Here is a 23,539-nt window from a genome sequence, read left to right as displayed (position 1 = left end):
GTTTGTATTTTATTTAGACAGGGTCTCACTGAGTTGCTTAGTGCCTCACTTTTGCTGAGGCTGGCTTTGAACTCGCGATCCTCCTGCCTCAACCTCCGGAGCCGCTGGGATTATAGATATGTGCCACTGTGCCCAGCAACCATGTTAATTTTTACAACCAGACATCTACCAGGTAGATACAGCCAGGAGACTCTGGGGTAACCCAATTCTGACTTTTAAAAATATTAAAATTTGCCTCCCACAGCTAGACCTCAGCGCTGATGCTTACTGCATCTGTGGGAGACGGATAGGCACACCCAGAGCCTGACCTGGATTTCCACGTGATCCCAAGGCAGAGGGGTGGTTGGTTGCTGCCACCAACCCTTTGATCCCGGGCTGCCCTAAGAAGGGAATCCCAGGGGCGTCCCCATCAGCTGTCCTTGAACAGCTGCAGAAGAGCTGGCAGCCCTGCCCCGTGCTCAGGGGTGGGAGCTGCTGAGTTTAGATCAACAGCTTTCCAGGACTTGTGGGCTCAGGGCTCCTGGCTGACTTCAGAGTCTCAATGGCCGCCATGTTGAGGGGCTGCAGTGATCGTTCTGGGCTGGTGGCCACTTGGCTTCACTCCCTTATTTATCTCACTCCTGGAGGACAGAAGCCATCCCTTTCCTTCTGTGTGGCCCAGTGTCCTCCACTCTCAGCCCTCCCCTCCTCTCTGCCCATAGCTGGATGATCTCATCCGAGTCACTGGCTCCTGCCAGTACAAAAGGCAGTGTTCCTCAGCAAGTCACGCCGCCTGTGCTGGGCCCCCCGCCCTCGTCTCCACCTGGGGTCCCTTGGGCTCCTCACGCTTTCTCAAACTGAGCCCACCCTCAGCCCACTGGCTCCTCTTACTCTATTTCTTGTCATGTCATCAAAGAAACGACTAGCCATCCCGCCATCCAGTCAGAAACCGAGATGGCATCCTGGATTCTTCCTCTCTGCTCCTGAGAGCTCTTCATCCTATCTCCTTGACATCCTCTCCCTCTTTCCCCTGAGGCTACCGCAGTGCACAGGCTCCCGTAGTGCACAGGCTCCCGTCTCCACCTTCCTTTCTGATCCGTCCCCCACACTGACCGTGGAGGACACGGAGAGCCTCCCCCGCCGGACCCCCAGCTGGCCCCCTGGCTCCTCAGGTCCATGTGCCTTCCCAAAAGCCCACTGAAGGGCAGTGCGGGAGCGAGGGCTGTCTCAGCAAACGGAGGAGGCAGAACCCATCGGCTGAAGAGGGCTCCCAGACAAGAAAGAAGCCAAGGACTGCGGACCCGAGAGGGCCTCAGGCAGGAAGATCAAGATGAGGGAGGCATGGGCTGGAAACAGAAGCTGCTGGACGTCTGTATGTAAGGCGTGTTTAGCTGCTCAGTCCCTGCTCCCACTCCACGCGGCCCCCAAACATCCCTCCACAACCTGCATGAGGAGGCTGATGAGCTCTCTGGAGAACATGAGCAAAGCCCCCTCCCCACACACCCCACAACCGGAAGACGGGAATTTAAGGGACACTTCTCTGGAGACCAGCTGACTAAGATACACAAAGTGAACACCCTTTCCACATCCGTCGTAGCTCCTGCCCCACTGTGAATGCACACAACACACACACACACACACACACATGCAAGTGTGTGTACAACTGGCAAGAAGCCTGAAAAAAGTTGATAGATAAGCATCTGCTGAACCCAGACCCTTGTGTGCTAGGCAAGCGCTCCCCTACTGAGCTACATCTCCAGCCCTTTATTTCACTTTTGTGAAATAAGCTGCCCAGGTTGGCCTCAAACTCATCATTCTCCTTCCTCAGACTCCGAAGTCACTGGGATTATAGGCAGTGTACCCGGCTTCAAAATGCATTTTTTATTTTTTTGGTACCAGAGATTGAACCCAGGGGCACTTACCCACTGAGCCACATGCCCAGTCCTTTTTATTTTTTATTTTGAGACAAGATCTGGCAAAGTTACTTAGGGCCTCGCTAAATTGCTGAGACCGACTTTGAACTTGCAATCTTCCTGCCTCAGCCTCCCGTGCTGCTGGGATGACAGATGTGTACAACCACACCCAGCCCATGTGTATTTCTTAAATGAATGAATCAAGCGTCACACCAGGACCTAGAAGCCAAAGCAGGAAGTGTCCAAATTCCAGGCAAAAATGATTATCAATAAGCAAGATGTGAATCTAACGTGAGGGCTGAGGGCAGACCAAAGACATTTCCACACCTATGAGGCACCAACAGTGTGACCTGTCTCACTCCTCTTCAGCATGTCCCCAGAGTGTGTGATCCCCAAAGAGGGAATAGACCAAAAAGATGAAGACGAAGATCCAGAAAACAGGGCATCCAACCAGGAGGAGAAAGTCATGGACACGTCAAGAAGGAACTGACAACAGGCAAATAGATTTAGCCAAAATTTAGATCTGACATATTGTGACAAGGGTAAGATGGGAAAGGCGGAAGTGTGTGTGTGTGTGTGTGTGTGTGTGTATACACAGGGGTTGTGTAACCAAGGTCAACTCTTCATCTTCCATAACAGTAAATCAAGAAATGTCAAAATTGCCAAGTCGGTAAATACAGGTATCAAATCATAATATTAGAGTAACTCAGAAGACATATTCTATAAGATTTTTTAAAAATTGTTAACTCTGGGTCAGGGTGGGAAAAAGAAGAGAGACAGCCAGGAGCCCTTATCTTCCATTATAAAATTTAAATGTCTGTTATACTCTTTAATAGGGGCACACACCATTTTGGTAAAAGAATTTAAGATATGACTTAAGAATTTAATAGGCTGCTTTAAGAAATTCCCTAAGCTGGCCAGGCACCAATTCAGGACGCTGAGGCAGAAGGATCACAAGTTCGAGACCAGCCTCAGCATCTTAGTGAAACCCTGTCTCAAAATATGAAATAAAAAGGGCTTGGAATGTAGCTCAGTGATAGAAATGGACAGAATACCCCTGGGTTCAATCTCTGATACTAGAGGGGAAAAAGAGAGAGAGAAAAAAAAATAAGAAAAATAAATTGGTTGAGATCTTGCTAAAACTTCTCATTGATTCTTCTGAATCATTTTTGATCAAAGTAATAATTTTCATCTTTTCCAGAATCGCCCTCTCTGCTAGAAAGGGAGTCGAGGCTGTATTGCTTAGAGCGTCCACTGTTTCCCAGTGCCCCTCCAGGCCCTGCCCCCTACTACTCTGTGAGGCCCAGACCTACGTTTCTCACGAGCTCCCAGCTGTAAGCAACTGCTGGTCTGGGGGCCACACCTCGAGCCCCACTTCCCTAGAAGATCCCATTAGACCCCCCAACCCCCCATTCCTGGGCTCTGCGTTCTAATCTCCATGTCTTCTGGGTCTCTGTGAACCCATCCAACCCAACATGTCCAAAGCCACATTCGTTGGTTCAGACTCCTCCCATAATTCAACCTTCTGTTTATCTTCCCCTAAAGCCACGGCCATCTTCTCCCTCATGGCCTAAAACAGAAATCTAAGAGTCCTTCCCTCACTCTCCACAATCCAATCGCTGTACTTTTCACCCCATAGTGACTGCTGGAAGATTTTAAGCCCTCTGCCACTGTCCTGGTTTGCATGACTTTACTGGACTATCGACCAGTCCTCTTAACTCGATTGTTACAATTGCCTCCTAACTGGTCTCCCTGCCCCCGGACTCTCCTGCTTCCAGACCTACATTCCTATCATAGACAGAATTATATTGCTAAAAGGAGATCTGATTAATAATTCCCTGTTCAAAAACCTTCCATGGCTTCCCGAGGCCAAGCATAAATAACAAAACAATTTCTATTTATTTCATGGTTATCATATGCCAAGCACCAAGTTCAACTTTATGAGCATCTCTCATTTAGTTTTTGTAATAACGGTCCAGGGGTGGAAACTATTTATTAGCCCCACTTTAATAATAAGGAAATTGAGATTCAGAAAACCAGTCCCTTACCCAGGGATACACACGTAAGAAGTTGCCAAGCCGAGGTCCTCAATCAGATTCAATAGCCCTTCTCTGGACTCTGTGCGTCACCTGAGTCCCAGGCTATCCAAATTCTGACCTGCACCCTACTTCTGTTTCCAAAAGAGGGCTGTGCGTTTGACTCCTTCTCTGTGGAAGAAACTGAGGCCAAGAAGACTTAAGTCCCTGCCCAAGGTTAGCTGGCTGTCATGGCTGGGATCCACACCTGGCTCCTGGCTCCTACCCACTCCTGGGCTTTGTCTCCACACCACTCTCTCATGTCCTCTGGGATTTGCCCGCTTCCTTCTCCAGGACAAAAGGCCTGGACGTGATCCAAGGCAGAACAACCCATCAATCATGTCCCTGCCTGTCTCCCTGGAGACTTTTGCTGCCAAGCTGCATCTGGGCCCCAGGTGAGCAGAGGAAGCACGGTGCCAGGGCCCTTTCTCCTTAAGTCACAGGTCCAGGAGTTGCTGGAAGGATCGCCCTGTGTCCTTCTGCAAAGTTGACAATCTCTCCTGGAAACTCAGACTGGCTTTGTTCTCCGGGTAGCCCAGCATTTTCCATGGCCCTAGGTCTTCTTTGCATTTTGTGGTGCTGGGAATTGAATGCAGGGCTCTGAACACGCTGAGCACCGCACTGCCACAGAGCTATGCTCCCAGCCCCTCCCCTTACAGAAAAAAAAAAATGATGGTGGAGGTCTTGCTATGTTGCCCTGGCTGGTCTCAAACCGCCTGGGCTAAAATGATCCTCCTGCCTCAGCTTTCCAAATACCTGGGACAACAGGTGTGCCCACCATGCCCATCATCATGGCCCTAGACTTGACCCAACCTCTCCATCCCCATTTCCTTCCACAATGCTGCACTCGCTCTGGTCATACTGGTCCGCCTAGCGGTCCCCAAGCCCTCACTGTCCCTCTAGCTGGAACACTGGTCCCAGGGTCCTTGTATGGGCTTCAACTTTGAAAGCCACCTGTTCCCACAGCCTACGTCAGCCTCTTCTACACGACACCTTCTCTTTCTCCCTCTTCTCCCTCCTTCATAGCACCTGGCTCGGTCTGCTCCTGTGTTCCTTATGGATTGTCTTCCCCCGAGGATGCAAGCCCACCAGGGTAGGGCTTGTCACTCTGTCCCAAGCTCTCAGCTCAGTGATCTGTGCTCAATATTCACCAAACAACTGAGTACTACTTCATAAGCTCAAATGCAAAGAACTTGCTTAATATTTGATAAGGTCTCAGATTAGAAGTGCATTTATGTTAGTCACTATTATTGAACAGCCAACTAGGGACACATAGACCTAAGACTTCAATCAATGCTCGTCACCTGCGTGAATCAATATGAATGGGAGCAAAAAAAAAAGTAACACAAACTTAGTTATTCCCAGGAACGTGACCTTATAATAACAAAGGTTATGCATCAAAACCCAATATTTCTATGTTGTAGAAATCATGATTTAAATCATTACAAATAAAAAAAAAGAACTGCCCAAATGATCCAGGTGTGCCCTTATGGCTTAAAAACCATGTAGACCAGATGCAGAGGGCCATGACTCAGCAGGCTGAAGCAGGAGGATCACAGGCTAGCCTCAGCAACCCAGTGAGACCCTGTCTCAAAATAAATAAAGGGACAGGGGATGTAGTTCAGTAGAAAAGCACGCTCAGATTCTCTAATCAGATTTGCAAAAAAATGAAATGAAATGAAAATAAATTAAATAATAGCATGCATAGGGAGGACAGCATGTACACACTGAGCTGAGAGGGAAGTAAGTCCAGCGTTAAGTGGATCTGTGGCAGGCAGGCAAAGACGCTTCTGTCAAAGATCCAGGTGGAAAAGGTGAGAAACCTGACTTCACAAAATGTGAAGGGGGAAAAAGTTTTCTAAAATAATATATTTTACATGTAATTTAAAATATGCAAGTAAAACTAAAATTAGTATATTGTTATAAGTGGACGTTTGACATTATCTGTATTCCTACAAGTTTATATATGTAAATTGGCCAAACTTCTTTGGTTTGTCCTCATTGGGAAAATGAGGGATCACTATGGACACTTGAGAACGTCCTACGTGACAGGACAGTGGGAGGACACGGGGTCAGGGGAAAGCAAGGTAAATCTAACACTGTCCCTTCAGAGCCTCCCGTCTTGATCAGTCAGACCGGCAACAGCAATGACCGCAGTGAGATCAGGGCTGGTGGGGCAGGTGAAGATCTACAGAAGCATCCGAAATGGGCGCCACTCATGGTAAGGGTGGGAAGGCGCTGCGGAAGGCCTCCTGAGGAAGTGGGAACCTGTAGGACAGTTGTGTGGGCAACGGGTGTTAAGGAAGGGAGCCAGGGAGCCAGGGAGGGAATTGAGGGCAGGAGCATCCGGATTTCAGAGGCAACTGAAGAGGCCACGGGCAGGAGAAGAAAGATACTGGGCACGGGTGGGTGGAGAACTAGGAGCAGGAGGGGAAAGAGAGGTGGCACACAGAGAATGAGGGGACTGAGAATAATCCCCTCTGAAGACTGAATGGAGCTGGGCACATGCCCCTCTAATCCCAGTGACTCAGGAGGCTGAGGCAGGAGGATCACAGGGTAGAGGCCAGCCTGGACAACTTAGCAAGACCCTGTCTCGAAATAAAAAATAAAAAGGGCCTGGGATGTAGCTTGGTGGCAGAGCACTTCTGGGGTCAATCCCCAAGGAAAAGAAAGAAAGAAAAAAAAAAAAAAAGATGGGAGACACTGGAGGTATTTAAATGCTAATGGAAGGAAGGAAGAAGACCAGAAAATGAGAAGGGAAAGACAAAGGAGAGGAGCTGAAGGGGGTGAGGGTCTCTGAGAAGAGAGGAGACAGGATGCCAGCTGAGGAGAGTTGGGCCTGGATACGGGAGGCACCTCTTCACCAGCGCACGCAGCAGGCGTGCCCGTGGAATCAGTGAGTGGAAAATGGCAGATGGGGAAGAGTGGGTAGGTTTGACGCGATACTCAGGGACTCCCAACTGAGGGCTTCTAGTTTCTCAAATCGACAGGGGGCAGAATCACTGCTATAAGTGAGGGACGGGTGACTGTGTCCAGGCAGGGAAAGGCCCTGAGGTTGCTCCCCAGGCCACCGCACCACCTGGGTACTCATTTCAAGGGTGTGGAAGACCCTCAGGGAGGGGGTTGCAATCAGAAAGATAACCGCATCAGGCTGTCGCTAGGTGGACTCCATTAGGAAGAGGTGCGGTGCCTCTCCTAAACTGTCCACTTTCTCTCGGCCTCTAAGGCTGGCCACTCCTCACCGATGGGCACTTTCTGTTAGCCAGACCAGTCAATTCGGTCAGACTCTCCTTTGAGGCCTCCCCTCTGCCTGGAGCTGCTCCACTCCTTCAGGAAGGAGCCTTCGTCAGCTCTCAGCTCATCTACTCTCAGTGAGTGGCACCTGGGCCCCAGCACTGACCTCAAACGCCCTCCCAGCACCCGGCAAAGTTGGCATGAGCACAACACAGCGCCACCAGGGTTGATGGAAAGCCCCAGAGGGCGCAGGGACCAGAGCTGTAGTTCAGAGGTCTGCAAACCGCTTCTCTAAGGATGGTAAATATTTCAGGCTTCTCGGCTGCAACTACTCAACTCCTAGCTAGGGTCAAAGCAGTCACAGAAGATATGCAAAAGAACAGGTGGGGCTGCGTTCCCACCCTACTTGATTTACAAACTGATGGCTAGCCCCAGGCTGCCACTCGCCCTTCTCTCCCGCCCCACCCTGCATGGCGCTACCACCTAGCTCAGAAAAAGACACAGCACTCAATACTGGAGAGGGCTAGTGTCTGAAGCCTTTTCCTCAAGTCTGTCAGGAAACTCTTGGTTCTGCAAGATTTCTTCCCACACTGGCACAAGCACTGGACTGAGCTGAATGAAATGATGTAAAGGGGAGACAGAGAGGGAACCTGTTAGACTGACTTCCAGAACCGTCCAAGAGTTAACATACTTGTGAAAGGATCATTAAGGACTAAAGGCTCCAAGGGACTGAATTTTTTTTTTTTTTTTTTTTTTTTTTTTTTGTGGTACTGGGGATCGAACTCAGGGCCTTGTGCTTGCGAGGCAAGCACTCTACCAGCTGAGCTATCTCCCCAGCCCTGAATTTTTTTTTTAAAAAAGCCTAGGGCTTGGGGGTGTACCTCAGTGGTGGATCACTTAACCTAGCACAGGAAAGGACCTGAGTCCAAGTCCCGGCAACACACACAAACAATTTAAATGGCCTAAACATGCCCCTTAATTAGGTGGGCTTAGGAGTCTATGTCCTAGTGCCAGGTCTGCAGACTCAAGGGCACTGAGCAATGAATTCCAGCTACTTGAGGACAGAAGCCATGTCCCTGCCTCCCCTGTCTCTGCTCCTTATATGGAACAGATATTCAGTAAGTGCCCACTGAGACCTTAGCTTAGCTTATCTCTGTGGTTGTCCAAATACAGGTCCTTGTTTTCTTCTTTATACTTGTATTTTTTCCAAAAATTTCTACAATTATTATGCCTAGGAACAACAAATGCAAATCACTTTTAGAACAAAACCAAAGAATTAATAAAATAACAGAGCGCTCCGTCTGCTGTGGAGTTTCGTCCTCCCGGCTCTGGGCAGAACCTCCTTCTGCAGTGAGCTTGGAATCTCCCAGTGAGAAGGGAGGGGACCAGGCCGTTCGCCTCTGATGGCCGGATCGCTGCCATTTGTCTTTTGACTTCTACGAAGAGATTGTTATCCTGTTCGTGGTAGCAGATAATTAAGACTATTTACAAATCGTTCCCGTGGACTTTGAGCTGGTGGAGAACATTCTCAGACACCCAGGCCTCTGGTGAGGGTGCAACAGGGGTTCTGGGTCTACACACACCAGCCTCTGTTGGAAAATGTGATTTTCCAACATTCCAGAACATTCCAGTCCGGTTTAAGAACAGCATAGAAAGAAGAAAATGCGATTGTCTCTCAGAAAGCAGTGTTCCCAAAGCTGATCTCAAAGAATGGAAAATAATCAACCTCACCAAGACCACTCCCAATTTAGGAAGAAAAATGCTATTTTAGTAACTTTTTAAATTGGAGTCAAATATCCACTAAGTTGTGACAAGATCATGAGAGAGGAGGCTCTCAGCCCTGGCTAAGGCAGGAGACAGCGTTCATACAACACATTTCAAACATGCAGACCCCAGGCCTGTCTCTAGGCTCAGGGGTAAAAAGCTGGCCCATGACTAGCTTAGCACATGTAATCCCAGCACCACCCAAAATTTTTTTAAAAATAAAAATAAGTATACGTAGATTACAAAAGCTGGTTCTGTAAGATCAAACAACATGTTAAGTGTTATTGTTAAAGTAAAAATAATTGTAGCCTGGCACGATGGCACACACCTATGATCCCAGCCACGCAGGAGACTGAGGCAAGAGGAGCGCCAAGTTCAAGGCCAGCCTCAGCAACTTAGCCAGGCCCTAAGCAACACAACTACATAGCAAGACCCTGTCTCAAAATAAAATGCAAAAAGGGCTAAGGCTATACCTCAGTGGTAAAGAGCATCTGGGTTCAATTCTCAGTACTGCAAATAATAATATAATCGTAAACATTTACTTAGCACTACCTAGATGCCAGGCTACATTTTAAGAGCTACATACATACTGACTTGCTTATTTATCCTAACAGTCTATGTGAGGCAGGAAGGGTATCTCACGTTGGAGGAGAAACTCAAGCGCAGAGAGAAACAGGCAGCATGCCCAAGGTTCAGCTAGGAGGTGATGGGTCTGACCCGAGGCCAGGTGGCGGGCCCAGGCCTCGTTATCCAATTCGTAGAACTGAAAACAAGTCCAACCCTAATGCCTTCCACTGGCTGAACAGATTGTCATCTGAAGAAACTGTAACAAATATTTGTTGAATGAATAAACAGAACCACCCCAGAGAAGCCCTGCCTGCCTCTTCCAAAAGGGAACTGGGGGGAAGAGGGTAGACGAAAGAGGGCCTTGGACGAAGGATCGGGACAGGACAGAGGTCTCCATCTGATCTGCAGTGTCTGTGCAGTGGGTGGGCACCAGGGCCTCAAGTATCGACGGGAGCACAGATTTTTGTCTATCCTTTAACCAGTTCCTACAACAATGTCTGGAACTTAGTAGGTGCTCCATACGGAACTTGGCTGAATGAATGGAAGTAAGTGCTCTGCCGTAGCCCTGCTGCAGTAAGAATCCCGCAGGCTCTCTGTGCCAAGAACAGCCTGTGAAGGTAGACCCACCGTTACCCCTAACTCACCTGGGGGTGACTACAGAGAAGGACCCACCAGGGGTCCACCTGCCCGCACAACTTTATCAGATGGGTTCGCTCCAGTAACACAGACAGAGGCCGCCACCCCCATAGCCAGGGGAACATGATTCAGCTGATTTGCAAATGAACTGAAGAAAGGCCTAAAGATAGGCCAAAGGAGGGATCCCAATATGGTAAGTTTCCGTCCTGGTGCAGACGCACCTGAATTTTTCACCATGAGAAAACACTCGTGTCTTACTTGTGCAATTAAAAGATAAAAACAGGGTTGGGAGTATGGTTCGTGGTGAAGTGCTTGCCTCGAGTGCTTGAGACCCTGGGTTGCTCCCCACACCACAGGTAAAAAAAAAAGAAGTTAAAAACAAGCTGGGCGCGGTGGTCCACGCCCGCAATTCCAGCAACTCAGGAAGCTGAGGTGGGAGGGTCCCAAGTTCAAGGGCAGTCTGGCCACCTTACGGGCAGACCCCATCTCAAAGTAAAAAGAGTTGGGATGTAATTTAGTGGAAGAGCACTTGCTTACCATGTGAGAGGCCCTGGGGGCAGGCCCTGGGATCAATCCCAGCACCACACCAAAGATAAAAATAAGATAGAAAGCTTTCTACCCCAGGTTTAAAAAGGCAGGGCAAATGAGGGGTGTGACCCTGAAAAATAATTTTTTTTTTAGACAAGGTCTCCCTAAATTGATGTAGCTGGCCTTGAACTTGGAATCCTCTTGCCTCAGCCTCCTGAGTTGCTGGGATTACAGGTGTGAACCAGGCTTTGATATCTCTTTCACACACACACACACACAGACACACACACACACACACACACACGCACGCACACACACGCCGGGGCTCGCTAGTTTGAACCCAGGGCTTCCCTCATGCTAGGCAAGCGCTCCACCACCAAGCTTAACTTCTCTGGCTGGGGCACACATTTGGGTGTTCTCCATCCTGGCTGAGAGGCACACATCTTTAGGAATTTGTGTGGACTTTCTTTGGAGCTTCTGAGGGTCGGAAGAAAGGGGTGCACGTCATTTCAACAAGTCTGAGTTCTTGTTCGGAATTCCAGATGTGAGAATCCCTAAGCCATTGAAGAGGCCCTTCGGAAGTTCTGCTCCAGGGCCCCAGACCTCACTAGAGTGGCCCGGCTCTCCAGAGGGCCAGGGCACCCCCGCCGACACCCTGCACCCAGCACCCGGCACCCGGCACCCAAGCCCTGCGCAGCCCACCACGCACCTTGAATGGTTCTCTTGAAGAAAGCCTTGCAGGCCTCGCACGAGGCCACGCCGTAGTGGTAGCCAGAGGCAATGTCCCCGCACACGAGGCACAGGCGCTTGGGGATGGCGTTGAGCATGTACTCGCACTTGATGGCCGAGTCCTCCATGATGCCGCTGGCACAGTCCTCGTAGCTCTTGCGACACGGGGTGCCCCCCAGGCCCGCACCTGCGAACATGGGCGGTGAGTCCAGACCGTTGGCGTGGGTGCCCAGGGCCAGGCCAAAGCCGCCGCTGGCGTCGGACGAGCCGCTGGGGCTGTGGTGGCTGAGGGCATCAATGCCCGAGGACGGGCTGGACGGCTCGGTCTTGATGAAGGAGCCACAGCTGGAGCCCAGGTGCCGGTCGTCTGCGGACATCCTGTTCAGCAGCCTGTGGACACAGAGCCGAGTCAGTGCCCGCGAGGGGCGGGGCGGGGCGCGGCCGGGGCGGGGCGGGGCGGGGCTGGACGCCCGGGCCTGGGAGGCGAGGGTGGCCCAGAGGCCGGGGTGCGGCCCCAGCACGGTCCTGCCTCCCACACCCGCAGCCTTTGAGTCCCCAAAGAAACTGGATCAATAGCTTCAGATCAGGAATCCCCGCGCTTTGCAACAACTCTTCAGCCTAAATATCTGGCCATCCTACTGCCTAACAATACGCAGCGGCTACATTGTAACTGGCCCAGTGTGCCAAGCCCGCGATCGGGCACGCTAAGTACAATGGCCTGATGATCCATTACACGGATCCTTCATCTATGTCGGCAGCCCCGCTAGTGCACCAGGAATACAAACTTGCTGCTTCATACAGCACCTTACCGCCACCAAGGCCAGGACATCTGACCAGGGCAAGAGGGGCACCAGCTAGACTGACTGCCCCGTGGGTTTGGCTTTAGTCCAGGCTTGGAAAAGGAGGGTGCGTCTGGAAGGCAGCTCCGGGACCCCTCCCTGTTTTCCTTCCTGGCCCTTAAGCAGGACAGCTCCCACCTACCCTAAGGATCACCCAAGAAACTGCTTCCATCAGAGAGTGTAAGGGAACCTTCCAATCTCATCTCTGCCCATCCCCCAACCTTCTTTTGTTCTCAAAATCCTGGGCTCAAGTGATTCTCCTAGCTGGGACTACAGACAATCACCACCATGCCCAGCCCCCAGCTGTCTCTCAACCTAAAGTTTCTTTGTTTTGTTTTGCTGGGCTGGGGATTGAACTCAGGGCCCTGCACATGCTAAGGCAAATGCTCTACTACTGAGCTACCTCCCCAGCCTTTACCTGAACTTTCTTTGCCTCTAAGCCACTCTGCATAACCAGGAAAGCCAAGGAGCCTTACCAATATGGCGGGGTAACTGCAGGATAGTAGAATGTTTTCCTAACCCAAAGCCCCTCTGTTTCAAGCCATGCCTGGTAGGGGAGAAGGCAGGCAAGGGCGTGACTCTCCCACATCCCAGCTCCCAGGATGAGCCCTGAGGACCTTCCCGCTCTGGGTGTGGACAAGAAAAGCAGCTGAGCTCACAGCAGGGAGACTGGTGTGTTCAGGGGAACCTAGCTGCCAACCACATTCCAGGACAGGGTCAGGAGTCCCTGGGTGGGGTTCCTCCTGGCCATGGATCTTGACAGATGGCCCCACTCTCTGGGCTTCCTCTGTGGAGGGAGAGAGGCCACGGTGCTTATGCCTGAGGGGAGCTGAAAGGAAGGCTGAGAGGTTGGCCCACAGCACTGGGTGGAACCACCCAGTGGAAGGAAAGCGGACTCCTGGGCGGGAGGGCGGCCTCAGTGCTGGGCCCGTGTGGGGGCGGCCAGTGTCCTACCTCCAGAATTACTTACAGGCGGTGATAACCTGCTTGTCCGCCCCCTTTTCTGAGCATCCCATCATGGAAAGCACTGGTCACTCCCTAGAGAAGTGCTGCCTCATCACCCCCAAACCAACCCCTCACACATCAGTCCTTGGCTACACACCAAGACCACAAATGCGTCCATGGGACCTTCTGACAGAGGACCCTCCGTTATCCCTGGTCCGCTGATGAGTTCATGGTCAACGCAACCTCTGAGGGGTTTTCCCCCATCTGCATTTGAAAATGTCCAGAGCGAGAACTCAGGCTGCATACAGGTTGTTTTGTTTTGTTTTTCTTTGTTTCGTTTTGATACTGGGAATTAAAACCAGGTGCTCTACCACTAGGCCACCCCCAGCCCTTTTTATTTATTTATTTATTTATTAGTTTATTTAGAGAAGGGTCTCTCTGTGTGGCTGAGGCTGACCTTGAACTTGTGATCCTCTTGCCTCAGCCTCCTGAGTGGCTGGGATTGTAGGGTACACCATTGTGTCCAGATGGCCCAATACAGCTCTAATCGGAAGCTGAGAGCTGATGATCCCAACGTAAAAGACGCTCCTGCTCTCAAGTTTACAATCCCCTGGAATGTGGTATGTGAGCACAGAGGCTCCGGGTCTCTCTGTTCCAAATGGAATGTTCCCGAGTCCTGAGACCCTCTCCTCCAGGCCCCCAGTCTCCCCTGACTTGGTAGAAGATCCCCTGGTTGAGAGTCTCCTTGGGTCTTTTTTACATATCTCTGACCAGTGTCCTGTCATCTCCCTGGAAAGTGCCACCCACTACCCCTCTAACCATCAGTAGTGTGTCCCCAGGAAATGCCATCAGTCTGGCAGGGCATCATCCAGAGAAGAATCTGCCCGAGCAGAGAGGGATGCACCTGTGGGCTCCTTTCCAGATGCCCTTCCTCGAGGCAGGTGAAGGAGAGCTGACCACAAGCTCTTGAACTTTTAATCCTTTTCTTCTCTCCTGACAGCTGCTTTAGCTCTGCTGTTCACAGGAGCATCCCAGGTCTACTGTGAAACCCTGGTGGACCAGAGCTTCCAGACTCTGGCCATCTATTTAGCCTTCCCCAGGCTCCCAAGATTCCAGAGATTTCAGGAAATGCACTTGACCTAAACCGTCACTATGTTAGTTACTGTTTAGTGAGCATGTACTAAAAGCTCCCTCACTTAGAACTGTCCCTGAAGCCAGGCACGGTGACATACACCTGTAATCACAGTGACTTGGGAGGCTGAGGCAGGTGTTTCTCAAGTTCAAAGTCAGTCTCAGCAACTTAATGAGGTCATAAGCAACTTAGTGAGACCCTGTCTCAAAAAAAAAAAAGTTAAATTAAATTAAAAGGCCTGGGGATGCAGTTCTGTGGCAAAGCATCCTTGGGTTCAATTCAATACCCAGGTACCAAAAATGAAAGGAAAAAAAAAAACGTCCCTGGAAGGTGGATATGGTGGCCCACGCCTATAATCCCAGTGACTCCACAGGCTGAAGCTGGAGGAGCCCCAAGGTCAAGGCCTGCCTCAGCAACTTAGTGAGACCCTGTCTCCAAAAACGGAGGCGTGGGGGGTGCTGGGGATGTGGTTCAGCGGTAGAGTGCCCCTGGGTTCAATCCCCAGTACTAGGGGTTGGAAGGCGGCTGTCCCTGGAGGTACAAGAGGCTTTTGTCCCGAGAGAAGCAGCGCAGAGAATGGGAAGCCTCTCCCAGAAGAGGGTGGCCACAGTTTTTTCCCAACTTCATGGCTCAACCATCCAGGGACCCCCAAGAAGGGTGATGTTTGCATTCCTAAACTTGGCTTTCCCCTCCTCCCTTGTGTGTGCGCATGCGTGCGCATGTGCAAAGGAGTGCGCAGCAGGGAGTGCTGGAAATTGAGCCCAGGCCTGTGCGCATACTAGGCAGTTTCTCTAGCAGGGAGCCAAGCCCCAAGTCATTTATTTCTTTATTTTGGCACTGGATATTGCACCCTGAGGTGCAGTGTCCAGGACCCCAGTGCGGGCGCTGGTTGGAGGCCGGTCTGAGAAGGAAGCACACTGGATGCCAGCCTCGGGATCCCGGAAGCTGATGCCCATGTGTTGCCCGAGCCCCTGCTGGGGGCTCTAAACTCTTCAGTTTCTCCTGTCAGTGACCATTATTAGACGCCACCACAATGCCTTTTCCAGAGACAGTCAACCCATATGTGAGGCACCTACCATGTGTCAAGCGCTGGCCAGGTGTCAGGCGGATGACGGGCACAGCCCTCAATCTCAGGAAAATCTGACTCTGTCCTAGGAGCCACAGACCCTGAACACACACGAGCACAGAGAGCACCAGGAAGGGCCCTGGGGACACTGTTGACAGCGCATCCCGGCCGTGCCCTCTGATCTGGCTCTGCTCGTTCTTCATTCATTCACTTTTGCAGACAATGAAGACCCCCAGGAGGCTGCTTCTCCTTCTTCCTCCTTTCCTCCTCCTCCTTCTCAATTCAGGCAATTTCTGACCCTCCCCAAGAGCCCCAAATCCTCACGCTCATTTCCTGAGCCACGTGGGTGAGAGTAGAGAACCCTCGAGTCAGAGGGGAGCGGAGCACCGGGCTGCCTGACCAGATGCACCAGGTGGGGCGAAGAAAGTTGCCGAGGCCGCCAGACCCCCTGGAAACCAGCCCACGCCCTCTCTCTCTCCTTGACCTCCAGGACACAGTTCATTCATTCATTCACTCACAGAAAATTTCAAAGGAAGGACAGAGGTGAAGAAGTCCAAGAAGAGGACAGAGAAGTGGCCAGAGGAGCTGGACAAGAAAAAAAGAGCCCATCGCAGAAATGTTAAGAGCAGAGCTGTCCAGAAGGGCAGTGAGCAGCAGGTCGCATGTGCCTACAAAACCAGGTGAAGGGATAAAGGGCAAGTGTCCACGGTGGCAGTGGTGAGGTGGCCTGCCAACAGGATGGGATCGTGGATGATGAGGACAGACGCCACACTGCAGGAGATCGTGAACTCGGGATTCTTTCAAGAAGTTTAGCCGCCAGGGTCAGCAGAGGGATGGCAGGAGGGCTGTCCACCCATTCCTTCTCCCCGCACCATCTGCTTAATGCATGGCAGGCCCTGGTCTTGGGGACTGGGGAGGCAGGGAAGCAATGTTTTTGTTGTTGGTAACTTTTAGCTTCTTTGATGAGGAGGGAGATGCTGAGAATGGAAGGAATTTAAGGAATCTAAAAATGAGTGTCCATACCTTCTAGTTTGCCCTTGGCTATCCTGGTCCCAACTGACTGACCCAGTATCATTACCAATCTCTCCCCCTTTCTCTTCTCAAAGTAAATAATGAATTATTATAAGTTGAGCCTCCCTTATCTGTAATGCTTGGGACCAAAACTGTTTTGGATTTCTGGTTTTTTTTTTTTTTTTTTTTTTGGTAACATTTTGGAATATTTGCATATGCATAATGAGTTATTTTGGGGATGGGACCCAAGTCTAAACATGCAGTACATTTATGTTTCGTATATACTTTTTTTTTTTTTTTTTTTTTTTTTTGTGGTGCTGAGGATTGAACCTAGGGCCTTGTTGCTTGCAAGGCAAGCACTCTACCAACTGAGCTATCTCCCCAGGCCCATATATATTTATACATATAGCCTGAAGGTAAACGTATACAATCTTTTTGCAGTGCTGGGGATGGAACCCAGGGCCTTCTGCATGCCAGGCAAGCGCTCTACCACTAAGCTACATCCCAGCCCTACACAAATATTTTGCATAATTTTGTGTATGACGTGTGTGTACACCAAACCATCAGATTTGTGGTGTCGTGTTGGCACTCCCAAAGTTCTGGATTTTGGAGAATTTCAGATTTTAAGATTAGGGACACTCCATTTGATTACAGTCACTCCATGTTAAATGCTAATGGTAAATAACAAAATCAAGATGGGAAGGCTGGAGATGCCAAAGATCAACGTCAGCTTCTCTCAAACTTCAGCCTTCATCGGTGTCATCTGAGGGCCTGGGTCCTAGCCCACCTCCCTTATTTTGTTGTTGTTGTTTTGTTTTTAACCCAGGGGTGCTTAACTACTGAGCCACATCCGCAGCTTTTTATTTTTTATTTTGGGACAGGGTCTCATTAAGTTGCTGAGGCTGGCATTGAACTTGCGATCCTCCTGCCTCAGCCTGCGGGGCCCCTGGGATTACAGGTGTGTGCCACTACACCTGGCCCCAGCCTTTTTTATTTTTTGAGACAGGGTCTCCATAAGTTGCTTAGGGGCTTGCTAAGTTGCTGAGGCTGTCCTCTGAGGGCAGTCCTCCTGCCTCAGCCTCCCGAGTCCCTGGGATTACAGGCATGCACCACCACACCGGGCCCCACTCATGTTTTGAACAGGCACCTCTGCAGTGGGGTCCAGAAATCTGTGTTGAGTGGGGTGGTGTTTAATTTTGTTTGTGCAGCACGGTTGTGATGCTTATGGGTGTTAAATTGGAATAGCACTGGAATAAACAAAGCAGTTCCCGGGCCTGGGAGGAGCCTGAAAGTCGTCCAGAATCTAGGCAGAGAAATGAGCTCCGCTGTAGGAGGAGGGCCAGCCGTGCAAGAGGAAGAGGTTTTGTCCGTTTTGCTCCCCCCGGTGCTGGGCATTGAACCAGTGATGCTCTACTTCTGAGCTACAGCCCCAATTTTTTTTTTTTCCATTTTTTATTTTGAGATAGGCTGGGATTACAGGCAGGCACCAACACAGCCGGCAACAAATGGGAAGTGTGTTGGAGGCAGGGGCAGGAGCTGAGTGAGGCCCCCTCCAGCCTCCACTCTCCTTCTAGTGACTGTGAAGGGGGCGGGACCAGGAGCGAAGGCTGAGGCCAGAGGGCAGAAGACTAGGAAAAGGAAGAGAGTCTGCAGGAGAGCTGTGGGAGGCAGAAAGAGCAGAAATCAGGTCAGGACGGGAAGGTCCTTTCACCTGCTATGCTGGGGCAACATGGCAAGGGGAGGCCCATGTCCTCCAGAGGCTGCGGCCTGAGTGTCTGAGCCTCGGCATGACTGATATTTGGAGCAGGGCAATTCTTCACTGTGGAGGCTGTTCTTTGCATTATAGAATGTTCCAGAGCATCCTGGACCTCTGCCTACTGGAGCATTAGCAACCCTCGCACAAAAATCTTCAGACCTTGCCCAATGTCCCCTCTGGGGGCAAAACTTCCAGCAGGTGAGAGGCACTGACCTGGCTGCATGCTGGAAAAGAGTAGAAAGGGGTGCAGGAGCAGAGAGCTGGGCAGCCCCTGGGGAGAGCACAGCTGTCAGGGTAGGGCTGGGAGAAAACTGAGCGTGGAATTTTCTAGGGATGGAGGCTGAGGTACAGCAGAAGGAAAGACCAAGAAAGCTGGAAGGCCAGGAGACCTGAGAAGCCGGCTCTGGAGACTTCAGGGGTTGCCTTGGAGCCACTGGCTGTGGAGTGGATGGCCACGGTGGGATCCAGGCAGCCTCGGTACAGGGACCAGAGGCAGCAGCCCTTGTGCTGGGGAGGAGGGAGTTCCAACGGACCTATCATCTGAGGCTGGCTGGCCGCAGTCCCAGCTGGATCAATGACTATCGACTCTTCGTGGGGAGGGGACAGATCCTCCTGAAAGAGCAATGGTCAGTGGTCGAAGCGCCTTCAGGCACCATTTTCCCTGTGGTCCATCTGGTGACTGGAGCTCAGCAAGAGCTGCCCTGGCCTCAATTTCACCATCTAAACAAGTGTGGCCTCTCTCTCGCCCCCACCGGACTCTGTTCCCAGCCTCCGCAGCTTCCAGCGTGGGGCCTCGTTTCCAGAGCAGCCTGACCCCCAGGGATGCCGTGCTTGCTGGGAGACTCTCCCAGACTCACTCTGGCAAGAGTTGAAGCAGATCCTAAAGCAGAGACCAGCAGAATCTCGAAAGTTCTAAATGAAACCCAAGCTGCTTAACTATTTTGCCTCAGACCTCTAGAGGAAGAGAAATCCCTGGGTATCAGCAAGAGATAATCAAAGCTGGAATCCCAGGGATATGGCCCCTGAAGGTGGCCTGCTGGTGGTCAGGCGGGACCAAGGTAAGGACTGGTCCAATCCCTGTCCTTGATGGGGTGGCATCCTCCCACCACACACAAGGATCGAGGTCATGCCGAACAACTGCCCCTGGAGCCCTCTTTGGCCCTCTGCTTGGGTCATGCATTTGAGGCCAGGGATAAGCAGCTGGGTCATTTAATGGTTGTGAGTCTGCATGCTAGCAGTAGATGTGTCAGTTCTGCCCCATGTTACTGTTCACTTTGGGTAGCCAGGTCACCCTCTCTGAGCCAGTGAAGGCAAAAGGCTCAAGCCAATGCTGGTTCCCAAGCCAGCGGTAAGTGGATGTGAACTGGCATTGTGATTCTCCCAAGAAAACCCTTCCAGAACATTCAGCAGTTGGCAGGCTTGAGGAGCAAACCCCCTCCCCTCAGCCAAGCTCTCTAGATCTAGAACTGAGGATAATCCTGCAAGGAACTTGCCATATACCAGGACAGAAAGGGGGTGGCTAAGAAGATTAAGAGGATAAGCCAGGCTGAAATGGGAGTCCATCTAGAGAAGAAAAATGGTCTCTGAACACTTGAGAGACTCTTATGTATATCTCAATGATTAATTTGAGGGGCCTTCAAGACATTCATTAAAGCAGATTCTCAGACCCTCCAGCAAAGCTGTATTTGTTGTAAATCAACTCCTCAAGCCCCAGAAATAACAAGATGAACTTCCTTTTAAAGTGGTTTTAAAGGCCTGGCCTGAGTGGCACAAGCTGGTGATCCCAGCGACTCAGGAGGTAGAGGCAGAGGCAGGAGCATCACAAGTTCAAGGCCTCCCTGGACAACTTGGCAAGATCTTGTTTCAAAAAAATAAAAAGGACTAGAGACCTAGCTCAGTGGTAGAGCACCCCTGGGTTCAATCCCCAGTACCCTCCATAAAAAATAGTATTAAAAATGCAGAATAGCTTTAACAGGCAGGTAGGACAGGGCTATGACGCACCTAGCAAGACGTGAATTCCTGTCAAGGTCCCAGCCTTCCTGTTGGACGTGGATTCACGGGCACCTGTTACATGGAGATGAGACATGATATGAACCAGGGATTACGATAGATCCTATTCTGCACGCTGAGGTTCATTAATTATATATGTATTTTTCTTTTTCTTTTCTTTTTCTTTTGGTACTAGGAATTGAACTCAGGAGCACTCAGCCACAGAGCCACATCCCCAGCCCTTTTTATATTTTATTTAGAGACAGGGTCTCACTACGTTGCTTAGGGCCTCCCTAAGTTGCTGAGGCTGACTTTGAACACTCCCTCCTTCTGCCTCAGCCTCCCGAGTTGCTTGGATTACAAGTGTGCACCACCACGCTAAGCTATAGGCATTTTTCTTAAACTCAGAAATTTCATTAATGCCAACTAACCTTCCCCTTGGGTCTGAATGGCTTATTCTAATTAATATTTATTTTTATCACTCCTGTGTGATTGAAATCTAGCATATGGATATCTTTCACCTTTCCACAACGGATAACATTTTCTGCAGGACACATCAGTTCCGTTGGAGCCACTACATCCTAAGGTCTCAGAGATCCTTCTGCCTACCCTGAAACACTGAAATGGGCTCAAAGTCACTAGCCCCAGAGTCAGATTGGTGGTGGGGGGGCGGTACCTGGGAGGTTGTTCAGGGTTTAGAAACACAGTAGCTAGGGACCTGCCCAGGAGGATGAGCTGGTAGAGAGCAGCCCCCGGCCACCCTTCCTGGCCAGGTTGCCACTCACACACTTTTTTTGATATAGTTTAATTTTATCCCCCCCCCATATCTTTCCGTGTTTGTTTTGTTTTGTTTGATATTGGACTGAATTCAGGGCACTTGACCTCTGAGCCACATCCTTCCCTCTTTTTTTAAAATTTTAAGTCTAAGTTGCCCAGGCTGGCTTTGAGTTCATAATCCTCCTGCTTCAGCCTCCTGAACAGCTAGGATTACAGACCTGTACCCAGCTCTTCCTATATATATTTTTTGTTTGTTTGTTTGTTTTGCAGTGCTGGGGATCCAACCTAGGGCCTCACCCCATGAGCTACACCCCTAGTCCAGAAATTGGTTATCTTCCTAACACTCTCTTTTTCTCCCCTGGGGGCCCCTAGGACCCAATGCTACAAAATGACCCAACAGCTCGGTGGCTCCAGAGAGAGCCCGCCTCCCTCTGCGCATGCTGGAACTCTGGCGAAAATCTGTAATTAAGCATCTTGTCGTCAGAAAGATTAGTCAAAACCAGGCTGATCCCAGACAACTGATGGAAATCTCGTTCCACACAAATTACGGCATGGAAAATAATGATGGGTAATTAGTGTCTTTCAATCAGGCCTTTTTATCCATGGTTTTCCAGGCTGCATCCATCATAATGAGAAGAGAGAGTCTGTTGAAGCAGAAAGAGTTGCCTGGATAAGGAGTGGCTGCCGGGGACAGCGGGAAGGCCCCGTCCGCCAGCCCCAGACGGCCTCTCCCGTGGGTCCCCTCAGTCAACGTCCTCATGCAAGGCCCCAGAGGACCTGGGCTCTCACTTTAGCTCACTCAGCCAGCTCTGGGGTCTGACCACCACAAAGAGGTACGACCGGGGAAGGAGAGCTCCGAAATTCAGAATATGCTCCCAACATACGCCTGTGTCCTCCTGTTCAGATGCTATTAGAGATCTGACATCTGTGAATTTATCTTACCTCTTCTTTTTTTTTTTTCTTCCAAGTGCTGGGGATTGACACAAGGGGTGCTTTACTGCTGAGCTACATCCCCAGCCCTTTTTACTTTTATTTTGAGACAGGGTCTCGCTGAGCTGCCGAGGCCAGCCTTGAACTTGCTCTCCTATTGCCTCAGCCTCCTGAGTCTCTGCAAACGACAGGCATGTGCCACCTCTTCTTGAGCCTGTTTGATTTCCCCCCTGTGTCCATGGTGTGGCATAAACATCCCACCTAATGTTCTTGAACAGACTCTGCAGTTTCCAGGTGGCTTTGAACTCTCACAAGAGCCCTGGTCTGGGCTATGGGACTGAGCGTAGAGCTGCACTGCCTGGGTTCGAATCCCAGGGCTGCCCCTTATGAACTGGGTTATTGAACCTGCCGGTGCCTCTGTCTCTTCTGTAAAATGGGGACAAGAATTACACTATTCATTTCACAGGGTGGTCTTGAGAATTAGGCGAATACAGAAAAGAGCCTAGGACAGTGCCTGGAAAATATAAGCACTCAGTAAATATCAGCAGTTGTTCCTCACATCCCCATTTGGTAACAAGAAAACAGCTTCCGCTTACTGTCCCTAGAAAGGTCAGTCTTCCAGCAGGAAACACTGTCTTCCTCCCTCTCTCATCCCATCGCCCGCCCCCCATGCATCTACCCATCCATCCATTTAACCCTGAATTTGCATGCCTGATGCTTCCACCAAGGAAGTCCCTTTTCGAGCAAAGGGGTGCCCCCCCCCCACATACCCAAAGGAATCACCAGATTCTTAACAGACCTCCACTCACCAGCCCAGCTGATTGACCCAGGCGTGGATGCCTGACCCAAGCTAGGACAATAGGTCTCTCCCATGAGGGTTTGGTGCCAGGGCTGACCCTCCAGGGACAGAAGCAGCAAGATGGAGAGCTCAGGAACCGAGCGAGGTCATGTGTCCCACAGTGTGCAGTGAGAGGGAAGAATATCCAAGCTGGCAGCAGAGAAGAGCAAGGGTCAGAGGCAGAATGTTCTGGAGCCTCGTTTGCTGCCGCCAGTGGCCCCCAAGCCCGAGCAGCATCTGTGCTCAGGCGGGTGAGCATGTCCTGATTCCCTGGTGCCTTAGCTCCCAGGAGGGGGCTGTGCTTAACCGAAAGAATAGCTCACATGCCCTCTCAATCGCTCTCTGGTGCCCTCGGCTACTGCTCGGGTGTCTGCTGTACCCCCACACTCTTCCAGCCCTGGGGTACGTGGGGATCAAGGTGTTTGGGTCCCTGCCCTCAAGGAAAGCCAGTACTGCCTTTCATTGACTCTAGACTGCTCCCCCCCAACCTCCTGCGACCCCTCCATCTGCAGGACACAGGAAGTCCTCTGGGGACTCCAAGGCCCTGGAAGACGGCAGAACCACAAACCAGAAGGCCCAGAATCGACCCATGAAAAGGCTCCTGCCAAACATCCTCGCCAAAATGTTACATGAGCAATAAAAACTTCCGTTTTGTTAAGCCACCAAAAAGCCACCAGCGTGTGGAGAATACCAGGCAGTGTTGCCCACTCCACTGTGACAGGCAAACCCTCAAGTGGTACAGTCGGTCAGTGCCTAGGGCACCAGGAGAAGCAGGGAAGGGCAGTGGGGGGGAGATCCAGCCAGGGTGGTCCCAGGAGCCTCTAAGGACTG

The 23,539-nt window shown here is 50.9% G+C and overlaps 1 protein-coding gene and 1 non-coding gene across 3 annotated transcripts in view; both read right to left on the bottom strand.

Moving 5' to 3' along the window:
* The window catches only part of Esrrb (estrogen related receptor beta), a 161,612-nt gene that overhangs the window by 40,558 nt on the left and 97,515 nt on the right, over window positions 1-23,539 (bottom strand). For both annotated transcript variants that reach the window (XM_047540216.1, XM_047540215.1), the window contains exon 2: window positions 11,406-11,815. In XM_047540216.1, coding sequence (XP_047396172.1) covers window positions 11,406-11,815 — 410 coding nt within the window. The remainder of the gene's footprint in view (window positions 1-11,405; window positions 11,816-23,539) is intronic.
* Trnaa-ggc (transfer RNA alanine (anticodon GGC)) lies at window positions 16,854-16,925 on the bottom strand. Its single transcript has one exon. It is a non-coding gene; the product is annotated as a tRNA-Ala (tRNA).

This window comes from Sciurus carolinensis, chromosome 2 (assembly GCF_902686445.1).
Source record: "Sciurus carolinensis chromosome 2, mSciCar1.2, whole genome shotgun sequence".
NCBI lineage: Eukaryota > Metazoa > Chordata > Mammalia > Rodentia > Sciuridae > Sciurus > Sciurus carolinensis.
The sequence above is the reverse complement of the archived record's forward strand: the minus strand, read 5'-3'. Positions and strand labels throughout refer to the sequence as shown.